This window comes from Camponotus vicinus, unplaced genomic scaffold (genome assembly GCF_025532165.1).
Source record: "Camponotus vicinus isolate PSW18456_S1 unplaced genomic scaffold, iyCamVici1.0 SCAF_11, whole genome shotgun sequence".
Taxonomy (NCBI): domain Eukaryota; kingdom Metazoa; phylum Arthropoda; class Insecta; order Hymenoptera; family Formicidae; genus Camponotus; species Camponotus vicinus.
The window spans coordinates 12,840,416-12,859,592 of record NW_028141947.1 but is presented as its reverse complement, the minus strand read 5'-3'; the positions used below and the strand labels follow the sequence as shown (position 1 = coordinate 12,859,592).

The following is a 19,177-nucleotide window of genomic DNA, read 5'->3' as shown; positions in this document are numbered from 1 at the left end:
TTTCTATAGATAATTATTATATTGAATTATTATTTCTATAGATAATTATTATATTGAATTATTATTTCTATAGATAATTATTGAATGTTTCATACATATAAATGTACTTTAGCGGAAATTTTATATTTGTGCTCTGATTATAAAATTATTTAATTATTTAGAAGAAAGAGAGAGAAAGATATGCGATAAATATCGATTTTTCAATAGATATTCGTTGCGAAAGAGATGAGCTTTAAATCTATTAGAATGCATGTCTAAAGGAAAACGTGGTTAACACCTATGACACCCTGTACACCTCGTATCTTCAGCGGCACCGCAATCGATAACCACACGTCCATATTAACTCGATGTCTCGCCATTCTATCGAAAGCATTTAACGATATCCCGAAGAACGCAAAAAAGCGGAGGTGACGCGAGAGCCGAGCAGAACGACGGAAAAAAGAGGCGAGTATTTTGCATTTAACTGTTTCGCGAGGTAGCCGAGTTTTGATCGACGACGGAGCGTCAAGCCAGAGCATGACGGATGCTACAGGGTGCTCTCTAATCGTCCACAAGCCGCTTAACCCCTCCCGTCACTCCCGCCTCGCTCCTGCCACTTACCCGGTTTCGGTACCGACTTCAATGACGGTTCGCACATCCGTTTCTCCATCAGACTTTAGCAGCGGGTAACTACTATTGCTGCTAAAATGCTGCTACCATTATTGTCGGCATTACGGTCGAATCTCTCTTGTTAACCGGGATCCTTGGAGCCGCTTCGTAGGTGATTCGCGAAATAAGTGAGACTAGACTATCGTCGACGGGGCTTTCCAAGACACTCCGCAAATTACGTTCTTCCTGTAGGAGGATTATGTAGTTATAGACAAGATATTCTCGGCGTAAATCGCAGACTTCCGCCGTGAATATCATTTAGATCAGTAGTTTTTAAGAATGTATGTGATTATAGTCATTACATAAGTTATTTATGACGGTAAAAACTGAATTAGCGCTGAATTTCATTAATTCACTCGTCTCAGTCAATCGATTATTTAGAGAAAATTAAATTTCTTTCTCTTCTCAAAACATTCGAGTATTTATAAGTGAAAAACATCTCATATGCTCGTCTTCAAAGTTGTAAAAATTTTATCTCTTAAATGAATGAAAAGTTTAATTATGATTTGATTATTTTTCGATCTTGATGCTTTCGAAAAATTTTGTTCTAATAAAGAAAAGTTGAAAATTCCTTTTAAACTCATTTCATAGTTTCATGGCTCTTTTGCATTTCATTGAGAAGATTGTTATTAATCTGAGATGAAAATTCCGTACTTTTTTATGACTGAAAATTTCTCTGGATAATTTGATATGACTTTTCTAGTTCGGGTTTATTTGATGATGAAGTAAAATGTTAAATCTTAATTTAAAATCGAAAAAATATGTAGAATGGAAATATATCAGCTTGAAACTTATGACCGAATCCGCGAAAATTCTGAATAGTTCGCCAAGAAAAGAGAGAGAGAAAGAGAAAAATATTGTACAATTTCATTTCTATAATGAAAGTTATAATGCAAATAGATAATTTTACAATATATCTCTTTCATTTCTCGTTTTTCTTATCTTTCTCAATTATCGAAGCACAATATGAATAGTTTGTATTCCAAGTAACGCGAAACGACGAACCTTCTATATTACAAGTTGTACGAGTTAGTTAATTGAAGTTATTTATTAATACCTTTGTTGCAACGATACTTTGAAACGTATTTTCAAACTTCTTACATTTAGATTCACCTGGCTCGCTTAATTTACATGAAAACGCGCAGTTACGAAGTTTTTGTTTTGGCATCGTTATCGACACCGCGATTTTGCTTGTACTTAATCCCGAAATAGAGTAAACGCGATAACGACCGAAGAGTCTAAATAGCGTGTACTTGAAACGGATCTTCCTCGAGATGGAATAAAATTAAGGACAATTTTTTCTTCCCGACGAGAGCAATATGGCGGACCAAAAATGTCGATAGAAAAACTGTACGTCGGGCATTCGCTATCACGATCGGGCATTTATTTTAATTCCGCGATTGTGACCCGGATATCAGGAATTCCGTTTCATCGTCACGACCCAAACGAAGCGAGTAAATTACTCTTGGTTCATCGAGGATGCGCGGGGGTTAAGTCGGTGGACGCGGAACTGCTTTACAAATCCGCCTCGTTACTTATCACAAGCTCTGTTCGCCGCATGCATTATTCATTATCCGCCGTTTTCTCTCGCGCTGTATATTTTATTTCGATCAATCCCGATCGTGCTCGATGGCGTGCTTTCTAATCCGATAGAATGCGCGACACATTTCACCCGCGACGTCGCCGAGAACTGGACACGCATTGTTGATTCAGTAACGAGATGGAGGTCAAATTACTTCCGACTACCGTATACAATTGCGAGCACTCGAGATTTTTCTTACAAGAAAGATGTACCGTAAGAGGATTCCCCGCAAAGTTGGTATTTTTACGACGCAATCGTTTGATACTATTCCCTTTGAGACTTTTTTGTTGATTTTAATGTATCGAATATATTATCAAATATTTTGCAAACTGATATTGAATTGATATATTTCTTTTGATTAGAACAGAATTATAAATATTTTTTATTAAGATGGAATTCGCAAAATTTCTGCTGAACTCTTTAAAGTTATAAAAATTATATATTATATCATTCTTAGAGAATTTGGCGAGAAAATAAGAAAGAACGCATAAAAATAACTCTTTCTCGTGGATCTCATTTGTAACATTTCTTCTCAAAAGAACCTAAAGTACTTTTCTTTTTTTTAAAAAAGATTCGCAAACCTCAATGCACATAAGTGATTTCACTTCGTCGTATATACAAAGGAGCGGAGATTTTCTACTTCCTAATACATATACTTGCTTTATTTCTGTCTAAGAGTACAATTTCATGGTTTCATTTGAAAACAGCTCATATCCCGAGAGTAAATACCAGTTATTTTCATTTTTCTTGGAGAAACGAGTATCTTTATATTCTACCTCTTGTTTTTCTCCACAACGCGTGAATTTCTGCACTTAAATCCGCAATTCGTCAAACTGAAAAAAAAGAAAACATTTAAACTTCATGTATTATCTAGGTTTATTGCAAAAATAAAATATACTCACTTATAACATTTTTTTAGTTAGCAACAGATTTCAATAATAAAATAGTTACGATAAAATAGTTCTACTCTGAAATTTCTATGAAGTTTCTGTCAGAGTTTAATTATATTATTTATAATATAAACACTATTGAAGCAATATTTTATATTAGTTAAGAATTTTTAAAACATTTGAAACTAAAGTACATGTAATTTTAATTAAATTATGTTGTAATAAATTTTATTTTGCCCGCATTGTGTGTTTTACAAATTTAGCATTCTTGTGCGATTATTTTTTTACATTTAAATTGATTAGTATTTTTAATAATAATATCCAAATAACAATAAAGTGTCTATAAAAATATAAATAAAATTAGCCATCCAGACAATTTTGGGAAACTTTAGAATGCATTGATCGAAACTGCTTAAAAATCTCTTAAAATTCATTGAAGCTTTACAAAACTTTCGCGAAAGTTCCTAGTTCGAGGCGTTTCTATATATCCGTTACGATAGGAGGAAATAAAATATGTAATGTTTAAATGTAAATATCGCAATGCACTTATTTCTCTGTTCATATTTCTTTTGTATGAAGATATTTTATTAATTGTGAACATCATATGTATATAAATTTTTACTGCATACATATACATGTAAAACATGACATTACAAAATGGAGACGAAACTTCTATTAAAATATATATATACATTATTATAAAGTATCCAAAAATTACTAACCTCATAAACTTATATTAATTAAAATGATTGATTTTTCAGAACTTTAAATATGTAAACGATTTTTTATTTATAAATATTATAAATTCATGATTTTTTAATTAAATATAATTTGCATCAAATATAACTGTTTTTGTGGGTAATAATGAATTAATTACGGAATTACTAAATTACGAATTAGTCCCAGCCACATATAGAGCTTCTAATGCGATTCTGACCATGAATTATATGAAATTATATTAACCGGATATTTAAACTGCTTTGCATAAATTTATTACCTCACATAACCGTATTAGATTCAATTTGCGTCCGTACTGCAACACAAAGGAAATATCTCGCAGAGGTATCAAAGTTTACGCGATCCGAATTAGCGTCGATGATAGAATAATATATAAAATTATATAATGTGTGTTATAATGTATTACAAATGTAAAGAAAAGTTAGGAAGAAAAGTTACATCACACATTATGATAAATATATTCATTTCTAGAGCGATTAAATCTCAATAATTTAAATAACATTTAAAAAAAACATTAATATTATTAATTTTGTATCTATTTATTTCCAACGCATGATTATTACATCTTTAGAAATATTTATAAGACTTTATTATTAAGAAGCTAAAATACACTCAACTATAATGTAGTAATAATAAATATTTAGTAACGATAAATATTTAGTAATGATAAATATTTAGTAATAAATATAATTAGGTTTTTTAGTAAAACAAATTATTCTTTCTTATCATTTTGACGACATAATCTTTTCTCATGTTCTGTTATCTGTACATTTTCTCTTCCGCATCCATATACATTACATAAATCATAAACTAAGTTATTATTTACATATATATTTTGTAATAACAAAATATTGTATTACAAAATATTATCACAACATTTGAAAGATGAAGAAAAAATAAATTTTACATGATAATTCCAGCATAATCGCTTCATCGTGATGTTATAAATGAATGCAGGTCACGCTGTTGTCAGAACGATTGTAGAGTGAAACTTTGAAATATCTCAATAATATTGGCGCGAACAAAAATGTCTTTTCAAACTGTGCGAATCGACATGGGTGAAAATAGCGGGGGTTTGACTAGAAGTGCATCGAGATGTTCGTTGCTCAGAACATCGAAAGTGAAGAGGTAGAGGAGAATTGTCAAACGTTTTTCAAAGACGAATTATCCAAGAGTGATAGTGGGGTGATGATGGGACTTACGTAATTACGGTGGATTATCGTGGTGGTGCACCCAGAGGGGGCACCTGGCCCGGAGGGCGTGCCACCCTACAGGGTTACCGCTCTCGAAGGATACACGCCGGGAAAACAGTCGACGATGCACGATATATCTACATATCCTATACTCTACTGGCGGAGTTGCATCTCTTCGAACAGGTAAAGATCTGTACAATATTCTTAGTGTTTGCTCAGCGTTAATCAATTATTGCGTGATACGAAATATGGACGAGAAATTAAATATAGACGATAGTAATAAATACACATAATTATGAAAATAAATATGGAAATATGTATAAATAAAATTTATTTTAATATATAATTGCTAATGAGAGTTGCTTTAATCACGTAAAACTTCTTCAGATAACAGATATCGAAATTTGTTTCAAAAATTATAATTATATATATATATATATAATAATTATATATATTACAAATATTATACATATTACTTATTATAAAAATTATTAGAAAAAGAACAATCTATGAAAAATTTACATTTATATTATTAAATATATAAAAATATATGCAAAAAAAATAAATTTATACGTTCTAATTGATTTTACTTTGTATAAACTCAAATTCTAATTAAAAAAATTTTTTTTAATCAGTGTAATTGCGATTTAAATCAACTTGCAGGTGTGGGTGTCGAAATCAGTCATTATAGAGATAAATACAAGAACAGATAGGAGCCTGACTGTTCCTTAGCTTTTTTATTTTAAAATATAAAAGCCCGGCTCTCATTACCGGGACTTTTGTCTAGTCATATCCTTAATACGAATAAATCGTCACTCTTTTCTTCTAAATGAACGACACGGTCATTCGTACAGTGAGCCAGTGTTACTCGCGAAACCTCGTCATTCTGAGGCTAATTGGCAATTCCTCATTAGAAGTCCCCGTTGGTGGCGCGCACGCGTCACTGGCACCTTCCGCATAAGTACCAGACATTGATTAAGGCCCCCGCTGCCGACGCTGCCGCCAATTCCCCATTAAATACGTCACACGGAATTCTGAGCGGCGCGGTAGCCGAAACCTCTTGAATTATGCTCGTCCTTCCGATTCCTGGGCGGTATGTACCGTTCGCTCCGCACGAACCCATCCGTGACCGAGGCTTTCACGGTCGATACGATCCAATAACTGCTTGAGCCGATAAGAATTGCGAATTAGTTCGTAATTTAGTTCGACAGAATCTCGGAACTGCTTAATAACTCGTGATCGATGAAATGTCAGGATGATATTTTAATCAGGGGCATACAACGCGATATTTTTATTTTAAGATATTTTACCCTTTCGATGGAAATGTAAAATCGATGCGAATTTATATTTGTGTAGTCATTTATTAATAAATCCGAAAAAAGAATTATCTATATACGTATATGTATATTTTACAAATCTATTATATCTAATGTGAGGTAATATATGTTACGAAAATAATTATAGTTTAGATATTTTAACTCGCGAGGGAAGAAATCACATATTTCCATAGTTCAATATAATTCCGGTGATCAGAAATTTTAAACCGATATTATTATCGAAATTGTCCGTTTAATTCGCACTTTGTCAATTTTATTCTTGAAGAAGAATATCTTTCAAAAAAATCGAGATCGGCAGCCATTTTTCGATATGGATATTGCTAATTATTAGATGAGCAATTTTATCGCGACAAAAATAAATTGTATTACATGTTTTATTAAGATTGATATTATAATTTTTTTTGGAAAATTATTGACATATTACTCACACTGTTCACTATAACACTCCCACATAAGCAATCATGACAAATATAAAAAATACTTAATATTATTTTTAAATCATGATTTATCACAAAATTCTGATATAATAATTACCAATTATTAGTGTAATATTGGACACACATATCAGTTATCGCATAAACAATATATGATTAAACTGAACACATTACAATTGCCATATATTACAGTAATACTCATAATATATTGATTAATATCGAGCATGGAAACAATAATATGAAAATTTTTGTATTTTACTTTCGTGAAATGTTTTTACTCTCATTTGAAAATTTTTTACATAAAAATGAAAAATTATCAATTTACAGAGCAACGTTTCAGTACGTATAAAAGCAGAATTAATAATAAAAGTTTTATATCATTGGAAATGCAATCACTCATTTTTCCTTTTCTCCATAAAAACATTTTATTATAGATATCGAATCATTGCTACGCTATATAAAAGTATTGTTATACTTTGGCAATTTACTTCTACTCACATTCATTATAACATTAAATCATTGCATTACCCATCTTTAATGGAACATAACGTCATATTGCACCTGTCCCTGCGGAGAATTCAATGAGAATTAACCGTTTAGTTTCACGGTTCTAATTAAATTTAGATATTCCACGACAGCTCCTGGAATTGATTTAATTACCGCATTTACGTGACCGGAGATATTAAGCGTAAATTTAGATGATTATTAGGTTCTAGTTAGACATTCGCGAATAATATTTAACGTGAAAATGATGATATGGTCAGGTTTAATTTCTGTTTAATTTTCTAACTTCTGTTTGAGTGAAACAGTGACACATCGAGAAGTACAACTCAAATGTTAAATAAAATGGATATCTTTCGTTGGATTTTATTCAGCGCATAGTTGAATTAATAGCGGAAATATATCATTTGCTAATTAAAAGATAAGTCATATATTATGCCGTCCGTTAGGAAGATTATACTATCATGGATTAATTAGTATTCCTCGTATTACTTCCTCTAAAAGAGCATTTGCTTTTTTTTAAACGGGTATCAGTCGATCGCAAAATTAAAATAATTGCCGATCGACGTTAAATGAATGACGTGTAAAGATCGAATAGGAACGAGCGAATTAATTAAATTGTCGATAAAGCAAAAAGCGAAATCGTGCTATCGTCACGTTGGTTGCGTGTCATTAACGACGTCGCTGGTTGATTTTATTATCAGACGTACATGTCGCATTATAAATCATAAAATGACAAAATTCACAACATGTGTGCGGAATCGATGCTGAAATCGTTTGTAGAAAATAGTTCAACGGAGAAGCGGTAATATGTTTGCCTATTCTAATTACTGAAAACTTAAGAAATCTTGCGAATGAAATTTAAAAGATAACAAAACATGTTAATTGAATAAAAATTTTATAATGTAAAATTTAATCAATAGAATATTTGATATTAAATTTTAAGAAATTATTAAAAAAAGTTTGTGTACAAAAATTTGTTTGTGTAATCGAATTCTTCGTTAAAAGTTAAATCAGCTTGTTAAAAAATCCATAAAAGTAATAAGCCTTTTAAAGCATTCTGTATTATTGTGTATATACCGGCTGTATATATCCTGTATTACTGACTACCATGCACTGTGACGTCACATCCAGTAAGGCGCATTTGCGTAATTGCACGGTGAACCGCGATAAGAACTTGGGAGCTGCGACAGGTAATGCAAAAACGTTTTGTACTTTGCTTTTTTTCCAAGCCATCTCCCTGAAGCATTCTTGAACATTTTAATACCTAGCTCGCCAGGATGGCGTCTTAAGAAAGTTCCATTAGCGCGAAAAATCTAATCGACATTGTGGATGCGTTCTAAGACATCGATATAATGTCGCGATGTTGTTGTTAACTGACAAGTGCAATGAAACGGATCTTAACTCTTAAAAATACTCGATTAAACGCTTCTTGCCTTTTAATAAAATTGCATCACAGAAATTTATACGTTATTTTATTTACAATTATTATTTGACAACTATTTAAATAATTTATCTCTATTAAATAAAATATAATATGATTAATTCAATTTTCACATATCAATTAATACTTAAATACAAAAACTTGTGATAATAATTTTAGCAAAATTATATTATTAACTAAGCTCTTCCTTTTTTATAATAATAGAAATATGAAAAAAAAGATATTTTCATAATATTTAATACCATGTACTTTACATAATTATATACTTATTAGTTAATTTGTATACTTTTATATATTTTTATTCTTATCTATGTAGTTCAATTAAAAGGCGACGATGTTTAACGTGATCATCATGATTAGAATTATGAAAAATATTTTCCGGCATCGTAATATTTATTGTTAATCCTGGCTGTTTATTATGCTCGATTTAATAATTCATAATTTGCAAATGTCAAGGAAAGTGCGGAATAGAGTTTCACATGCCTGTCGAGGTTTAAACGAAATTAGCTTCCGCGCAAGCTGCCACCAAGAGCTTCAATTAAACGTTACCGATTCAAACGCTCGACGAACGTACAGTTCGCTCGTCGTCGAGCAGGTCCCAGTTTGATAGATGTGCCCAATTTTCCGGAGTCGGTTCACTGGCGCAGCAGTATCCACGTCGATATATATACATATATAGACATATATACTCTCCTCTTTTCTCGTCCTTCCTCCTTTCCCTCCATCCGCTTTTTACTTCCCTTTCTTCTTTTTTCATTACGCGTGTCTCCGCGATGCACACCGGGTGTCACCAGTGTCAATTCGCGCGGAAACTGCAGCTGAAAAATATCTCGCTCTGACCCGTCGATCGTCGACCCAGATGGGAATCGAGTCCCGGCTGGAATCGTTCTCGAGATTGCAGCCTTCAATTCGTGCGTCAAAAATTGAAGAGGGTTGGGAGGAAAGGGAGGTTTGAAAAGGGAGTATACGACCGTCGTTGACAGGCAGACGGTTTCAGATTAAGACAACGCCGCGGCGAACGGAAACGAAAGATATTTCACGGATTTCATAGTGTCGTTGCTATCGCATGTTACTCCTCCGGAGAACATTTTTTAGCTTCAAATGTTTTCTCACACCGGATTAGAAGAGTGAAATATATTTATTTGCGACAATATTTATTTTTATCATATTATATGCAACAGAACATATTTACAGAAATTGAGAAAATTTTTTTATTACTCCTATTAATAAATTATTTGTTTATTATTTATGTATAAATATATAATGCATATTTGGAATAATAATATTTGTTTTTGCGCGTACATTAATGAATATAATCTACATGCAATATTATAAAACAAACTATTAATGCTATTAATTATAAATATTAATTAAATATATTTAATGAGACTCTATATAACAATAATAATAATAATAATTTTGCCAACAAATCAATTGATTGTAACTATCAATTAGCAATCAGTTTAAGTTATATTTCGGGAAATCGTTAATAAAATAAACCATAATTATTTGCTATTCTAAATTTATTGCCTTTTTTATAAATTTTATTTTTAAATGTGGAGAGAACTTTCCGATTCTCTTAAAATTTGCGTCTAATGAAAGTCTTTTGTCTAGTTTTTATATTGATGAGGAATATAGAATAAACTAAGGCTGTGGGTTTGTAATTGCGAAATGCACAGCTGTTTTAAAGAGAGCAAGACAAATGCTATTGTTCTTGCCGTGACGCCAGCGAATATTTCTTAATTCACTCCCGCATCGGCGCCGATTTATTTTCATTGGCGCATGCATTGCATGTCGGCGTTCCGACATACTCGTATACCACCGTTGTACATGGAAACTCGTATATAAATCATTTCTATCCACGCGCAGACTGCAATTCACGTCATCACGATGACGAAATACCACGAATGCATTCTCCCTCTGTCGCGCGAATGCTCTTCATTTCCATAAAAAGAATCAAGTTGCCTAAAATTGAAAAAAACTTCATACTTTTTTGACTTATATCTTCAGAAAGACTTTTAAATTATTATTACTGCGATCTAAATAATTATATCTTATATCTTATAAGAAATCTGTGGTGGAAATTGTATTGCAAATACTAATAAAAGATATATTTAAATATAATTTAATTTAAATATTTATAATAAATATTTAAATATAATTTAATTTAAATATTTATAATAAATATTTAAATATAATTTAATTTAAATATTTATAATAAATATTTAAATATAATTTAAAATTTAATAAATATATATATATATATATATATATATATATATATATTAAATTATATTCAAATATTTATGATTTTTTTGGATAACAGAAAAAATACGTATACTTTAGTTATAAGTGACAATCTTCGATATATTTGTCCCTAATATATTATTCTTCAGATAATGAATAGTTTTATCTTGTTTTATCGCAAAATCTTTCAACCTCGTTCTTAAGGATCTAAGGAGGTTTTCTCCTGCTTGTTGCAGGATCTTCAGTCGGAAATCGAGACGCACCGAGACGTTTATGCATCTTTGAACGGCACCGGACGAAAATTACTGAGCTCATTAGCGAGTCAGGATGACGCTGTTATGCTGCAACGTCGATTGGATGAAATGAACCAGAGATGGCATCATCTAAAGGCAAAGAGCATGGCAATCAGGTAAGTGTGAGAATCCCTATATTTTTCGCGGTTATTAACGTCGTTTATCAATATAAAATTAAAAATTATAAGCGAAAGACTGAAATGTTGCTATGACGATGAACATGTAAGGCGCACAATGATATTTATAACAGTGATATTCTCGCTCGTACTATCGTAAAAGATAGTTTTCGCGTACGAAATGGCGTCGTAAATCAACGTGTTGAAAAAGGCCAACCCGGGCTAGCTTTTTCGTCGAAAGAATAACTTGAAAACGCACGACGCATTCACAGCGCGAAAGCGCAAAAATTCGTGATTCTCTCGCGCACATACAATCTCGCACCTCAATAACTCTTCAAAAAAGAGAGGGAGAAATGGAAAAAAATATATACGCATTGTATAAAATCGCGAACCGTACCATGACAGTGGGGAGAGTTTCGGCTTTTGACATGCGAACAATTTCGGAGATTCTTCCGCAGGATAGGTCAGCGAGAGGATGAACGGTGGGTTAACTCTGGGCTTCCGCATTCTCGGCATGCCATTCTACTTTGACGGCGTTGCAGTTATGCATTATAATAATGTCTACTGCAAAATATAGAAATATAGTCACGCGTGAAAAGAAAGATCGCGAACTTGTAAAGATTTTATTTTATTACAAATTATGTGTGATTTTTGTTCGCTCGAATTAAAATATATTTGTGCAAGGGAATAAAAACGTAAAGTAATTTGTATTATAATAAGCTTTATTCCGGCGCGTTTTAATAACGCCGAAATTAATTTATGTGCATTGGGAAGCGATCGTGTACATATACTATATACAGAATTTAAATCCCGTTTTTGTTCGCGAGTTTGTTCAGTTTGCGCTCGGTTCATAGGAAATCCTCACAGGATTTTCCGGTGAAAACTTCGAGAATTCGTGATCCAATTTAGCCTCAAACGTAGCGTAAACTTCCCTTCGACTGTTCGACTATGCAACCGTGGACTGTTAGAAAGTACATCGAACTTTCGCGAAAACCACATCCCAATGCATTTGATGCGATAGTGAAGCTATACAGCTTAACATGCGTTATTTTTATTTTGCTCGTTTCATGTTATGCTCATCCAAACCGGGATATTGTTGAGCATTGAAAGAAAATGTCGAGCGTAAGCTTCTTCGTCGATCTCGATGAAGAGCTTACGTTGAAATCCTTCTAAAATTTATCTGCAAGAATGAGAATAAAAATTCTTTTTCTTAAAGAAAAGAGAGAAAATATTGATATCTAAATTCGAGACTTTGAAGCATATATATTGATATGTCTCTCTAACAAATAAATCTTTTATGTAAATTTGCTTTGATAAAATTGCAATTTGACATAAAGATGACAAATATTAAATATAAAGAAGAAAAATAATTATATTACAAATATTTAATATTTATTTATATATAAGAGAATATATACTTGGAATAGAATTTTTTCTCTTAACGCTTTTTGACGAAGGTTTTTCATTGTTTATTATTTGCAGATAATTAAATATTTCGTATATATCTATTAATAACATTTTATTTATTCAATTTCATTATTTCATTATTTCATTGTTCATTTTTATTTATTCAATTATTCAATTTCATTTTATTTATTCAATTTATTCAATATTATTCAATATTATTCAATTTCTTATTGATAATATCCATAGACAAGCATACATATAACATTGCATGTACAATTACAATTTTAATATTTATAGTAAAAATTGTTAATAGTAAAAATTCGATCGTTAATAACAATTTAGCGATAAGCATTGATGATACGATCCTTATCACAAGAAGCATAAATGTGGATCATTTCGCGCAAAATCGCTCAAAATCAGCCATACGGCCGATCGATCGATTGGTGCTTTTTGGAAAACTTTCATGGCAAATCCATTTCCGAGAACTTTACCATAGTCGGTCGTAATCGGATTCCCCACGGAAACTTTATAGCGGTGTGTTAATTCTGGGCTCGAACATCGACTCTGAGATCCGCCGTAAACTTTGCTCGGACAACTATGCAACGGTGCGTTGTTGAAAGGTATCTGAATATTTCCGGGTAGAAAGTCTATGGTTTGATGATGTACGTCGATAAAGTTCTATCGATTTGTCAGTAATTCCACGCGACTCGCCAACAATTTCGGTCATTTATATGGAATTTCGATTTCTTAATTACACAAGTTCGTTATCGAATCTTGGGTTGCGTCGCTGTTAGTCTGTATGATTGGCACTATACCGACGAAATGTATTTCTAACAATTCAAACTAACGAAGGAAACCAATAATTCGTGACCTGTAAGCTTTATTTAATCTTCTACTTTAATTTCAAGCTTAATCTTTCTGCCACATACTTATTTATGTGTAGACATAATAATTTTAAAAAATGTTAGATATTAAGATTCAGATTGTGTCTTCTTAAAAAGATTTTACATTTTTCAAGAGAAGAGTTTGCTTCTATAAATTATAAAATATATCGACTTCTACGATACATGGATCTCATAAAATTACAATAACGAAGAACCGTGGATGTATCTCGCAGATGAAGCACAGTTTACTTTTTATATTAGATCTTACAGCAATCTCAATTTTATCTCTGTAATATAAACAAAGGAACAGATAAAAACGTAATTTCTTATAGAGAAGTTTTATTTTACTTAGTTTTATTAAGAAATCTGACCGAACTAGATTATTGTATTCGAATCAAGATTTTTAAGATATTTGCTTTGAGGATATACCGCCGGATATAAGACGATTTATTGGAATTATTTCAAAAAGATAGCTCTTTCTCTCTGTTTACGCAAATAAATCGCTTTATCTTTCCGAAATAAATATACTGTGTATATCTCAATTTTCATATTATCAATATTCTTATACACATTCAAAAATCAGAAGAGAGAGAGATTTGCTTTATTTTATTATTTAATAATTAATATAATAATAATATAATTATTTTATCCAGAAATAAATATTTTCGCATTTTAGAAAGAATACTTAAAATTATTATTTTAAAGGCAATTATCATTGATAGTTCGAAATATTTAGAATCTTTGCTTATAAACCAATCACCATTAAGAAGCGTTTTTTGTATAAATTGATTTTAATTTAATCAAGCAAGTCGAGAAAATAGATACGATAGCATAAAGTCAGCATCGAGGTCAATCCCGATAAAAGACCGCGCAATCAGTCTCCATTAATTAGTCCGAATTACGGCCAGGAGCTTAATTACCGAAGAGATATTCGTGCAGGATGCGAACAACCAGAGCGTTCTGCACGTATAGATGGATAGAAGTTCGCCGACCATATTTATCAGTACCTATACTGACTCTCTATTCCTTCATCCGTCAATTTGTATCTATCGGCCGTTCTCTATCACACTCCTATTCTCTTTCTCCCTTTATATATATACCTTTCCCAAATCGTCCTGGCAACCCTTTAGTGGTTATCCCGCAATCAAGCCGCAAATGCCGAAGCCGATAATTCGACGGACGATCGCTTTTGGCACTGGTCTCAACGAGGTCGTCGGAATATGGCCAATGTTATTTGTGGGAAAATTTTTCGGATTAGCCCACCTCTTGTGGCGAATATACGTGACAGTAGTTTTGCTCCTTACGAATTGACAATGAGAATTAATCGTGGAGAAATTGCCGCCATGTATTTTCTTTTTGTCACCGATTCCTTATCAGATTTAATTTTTCGAATCAGAATTTGTACTTTAATGAGAATATGATGGATTACTTAATTATGATATTATTTAATACTGAAAATTGATTGTTGTAGCGTGAATGAGCATAATTATAGCTTATATTTTAGATTAATTCATTTTAAAGTTTATAACGAATTTGATTTTTTCTGCCATTTTTAAATAATTTGAAAAATATGCGGCACTTTATAGTGTCAAATTGAAACTTTTTATGCCAAGTTTATTAAAATCCATGGTTCAGAAACACTTTGCGTGTAACAGGAATATGCTCTTTGCGGAAATGTCCGGCGCGAGGTAAACATCGCGATGACTTATCAAAATGCGCGTTAAGTGGATTTCGTGATCGATGCAGCCGTCGTTGTCGCACTACTCTGGACGTAGATTAACGAGGATAAAAGTCCGGTTCAGCCGACGGCTTTTCGCCGTCGTTGCATCCTCGCGCGGACGATATTTTTTGTTTTCGCAAGATACCGGCAACGGCCGTAAAATCAATACCAAGAGGAATAATTAGTTACCTCGACACGCACGGTGGCCGACGACGGCGACAGCATCCGGCGGTCGGATACGCGGACTTTTCGGACTTGTCCAACATCCGGTGGTACTTTCCCGGCACACTGGCATCCGGACGACAAATAAAGGTTCACACGAGCTGCGCGAGTGTTTGTAGGCGATGACCGACGCACACTATCGCCCTGTACGCTTCGAATCACGCAAACTTGTGTAACAATTGCTCGCGCGGTTTATCCCAAAATGACCTATTGTTTGTGGCGAATAAAAAAAAATTGTGCGTTGCCTCGAAAAAGTTGGCGCACGTACGGGTTTTAGCTGAAAAAAATTTACGCCACGCGAAATTATACCGGCGATTAACGGTGATGTTATATAGTAGGTCAAAAATATTGCATCACCTATAGAAACTGTTATTTTAATAAATAAAAATATGGAAAACGTGTGCTAGTGATTGCACAACTGAATATCGATCATTAATATAAAAATAAACTCACACACACATACAAAAACATATATAAATATTATTAAACTATATTTTATTATTGTTATTTTATGCTTTAATATCGTAGAAATTAAAAATTATAATAAATAATACATTTTTTTAAATATTAAATTTTTGTCTCTTCAAAATAAACATCCCTTTGTTTTTAATATTGCCGCACATATTCTCAACATTCTTGACAATTTTTTAAAAATTCTCTGATATTTGATTCCAGCATATTTACAAATATTTCTACAGTTGTGTTTGATTAATAGGTATCACATTTTTATCAAATTTATTTTACAATAGTTCTATCAGATTAAAATTCGGTGATTGAGAGGGTTTATTTTGAAGAATCAAAAGTTTAATATTTCTATTATTATTTATTATAATTTTTAAATTTCATGATATGAAAACATAGTAATAAAATACAAGTTAGTACATTTATATATATATTTTTGTTCATTTTACTAATGACTTTTTTGTTTCTATAAATGATGTAACTGACTTTTGACTCGGTACTTTATATTTTTATCGATGTATTTATATTTGTAGAAATGCGTGTATTCTCCGAGGACATTTTCATGCTCTATATAAATTTTAAAATTCTTGAAACACTGAATTTTATGCATCCCCGACTTGTTTATAACTCTACGATGATAAATAGTGCGACTGCCAATTAATATTTTTTTCCGCACGTTTTTCCACGGGGACAACAGAATTGCGAATTTATTTACTGGCCAGCTGACGCGAGATTCAACAGTTCGATGGAAAACACGAACTGAAATGAAAAAGGATTCGAGTGGCTGCGAGGCATAAACGTGTCCGCGCTCGATCGGAACGAATTAATATTCCATCGCGCTCCGAAGCGTCGATGTGTCGACGCGAAAAATTCGAAAGGCAGATGAGGACGTTTGTCGTGTTTGCAAATGAAGTTGCACCAAAGTTCACCAAAAGCTAGACTTCACAAGACAGCGCACCGGGTGCACCGTGCGCTCAAGAAGACAGGTCCAAGCAGACGAAGGTAAGACGCTGTGAAGTCTAAGACTTGACATTGCCCAAAGCGAGGGTCGTTAACAGGGAGACATGGATCGGGAGGAATAATTATGGGTGTCTCAGCTGTTCAAGCAGGCACGTGTATTACTGGCGCGTTTAGACAGTGCGCAGCGGTGCGTTCACGCGTGCGTAGCGCGCGCACCAAAGCGGACGGAGTGTCGAGAAATGCAACGATGCACATTCATTATCCGTGTGCACAATCAAAGATATCGACTTTGAGAATAGTCTGGAGTCCCCGGCGAAGTGAATTTCAAGTGGACTATTCGTCAAATCGCTACGAGAAACGCGTCTTTGCGTACTTGCCAGCGTAGTCGTTATTCTCGTCGGATTATTTACCGTGCAGGTCTTTACGATAGTTTGCTATTTTTTGCCTAATTAATATCGGATTTCTCTCTACTGATAGGAAACAATCCTGCATTATCAATAAAGAAAGCAATATTATAATCTTCGTTTATGAAACTTATCATTATTATTCATTAATATTTATCAATTATTATATAATTTAGTTATAGAACCAGAAAAACGTGTACAATTCTTAGGTAAACTTGTCATTGATTTCAAGGATATAACAATGAAAAATCGATAATTTTAATTCCACAAATGCCTGAAAGCAATAGATTAAAATAATTCTCAATTTGATTAGTGACGTTTGTTTTCCCACAAACAAAATTGACGAAGAAAACTTTATCTCGGGATAATAATTTCAAACTAGATCGAGCTCTAAACGCCGTATATCCCGCAGCCGTTCTCGCGTATCTCGTGGACGGATAAGTCGCGATGGCAAAAACATTCGCCGCGACACGAAACACGACGTTTGATCCATCACCGAACCGGAACTGACAGCTAGATAATCGCCGAGTGATGAATCGCCGTTGAGTCTTATCAGCTGACTCCCCCGCGCATCGATGCTCATTCGCTGGCTGCGAACGAAACAGCAGAATGTGGATTTTGTCACGTACAGTTTGCTCGTTCTTGTTCGCTTAGGTTCTTGTCTCTTTCCCCCTTACTCTCTCTCTCCCTCTTTCTCGATAATAGCAAATCGAAAGTTATTTTTACGTGATATCGCACATGTGGTCGGGAAAACGTGAGGACGGCGACGCTCAATATCGAAACGTACGACCGTAGCAGGAAATTTGTTGAAGTCGTTCAACGGGCATGAAAAAGCAGACGAATGCGAAGAAGCGGAGAGAGAGAGAGAGAGAGAGAGAGAGAGAGAGAGAGAGAAGGAGAGAAAAAGCGGAATCGGTCCGCCGATTTTCCACAAAACTCAAAGCAATACCTTCGTGACCAGAACGCGAGAACGCTAGACGGAAAAGCGAACCATACATAAAGATGGAAAGTTGTTGGCGATAATAAGCGAAGGAGGAACGGGCACTTATGGTCTGCGATGGCATTGAACAAATTTATCACGACGTATAATGGTGGCATAAAAAAAATGAATGTAGGTTGAAGCAATAGAATTGTATTCTTAAAAAGAATAAAATAATTGTATAAATTGTACAGTGGAAACTTATTATGTTAAAAAAATGTTTGAAAAATGTTTCTATCATGTTTCTCCTCTATTTGCATTTAAATCAAAGTTATAGATTATAAATTATTTCAATTCCTATAGATTTATCCTCTATATATACAGTAATTACTCGCACACAACATATATATATATATATATATATATATATATATATATATATATATATAATTATATAATATAATCTTTTATTATTTTTTAGAAATATATTTTATTTTAGAAATATAATTTAAAAGTAAATCATTACATATTAAAAATGTAAAATAGTCCTATAATTTGCACAGCAGTATACGAAAGGATTAAGAACGCAGCTACTCGCTTTGTTGGTGAAGGATAAAAATTACCTAATCTACTAATCCGCATCTACTATTCGCGACATGGTAGTGAATCCTATTATTCTCGGATTTATACCATAGAAACGCATCCCTAGAACACATTTCTGGCGTTTCCGGTATTCAAAAGCATTCGCGAGCACGACATCATGTCGACAAATCTGT

General features: G+C 33.0%; 1 protein-coding gene across 8 annotated transcripts in view; it reads left to right on the top strand.

The window, feature by feature from the left end:
• LOC145961499 (dystrophin, isoforms A/C/F/G/H) overlaps nucleotides 1-19,177 on the top strand; it is a 425,853-nt gene that overhangs the window by 317,652 nt on the left and 89,024 nt on the right. For 7 of the 8 annotated variants that reach the window (XM_083081735.1, XM_083081730.1, XM_083081734.1 and 4 more), the window contains one exon: nucleotides 11,251-11,423. In XM_083081735.1, coding sequence (XP_082937861.1) covers nucleotides 11,251-11,423 — 173 coding nt within the window. The remainder of the gene's footprint in view (nucleotides 1-11,250; nucleotides 11,424-19,177) is intronic. The other variant, XM_083081731.1, reaches the window with a different exon arrangement.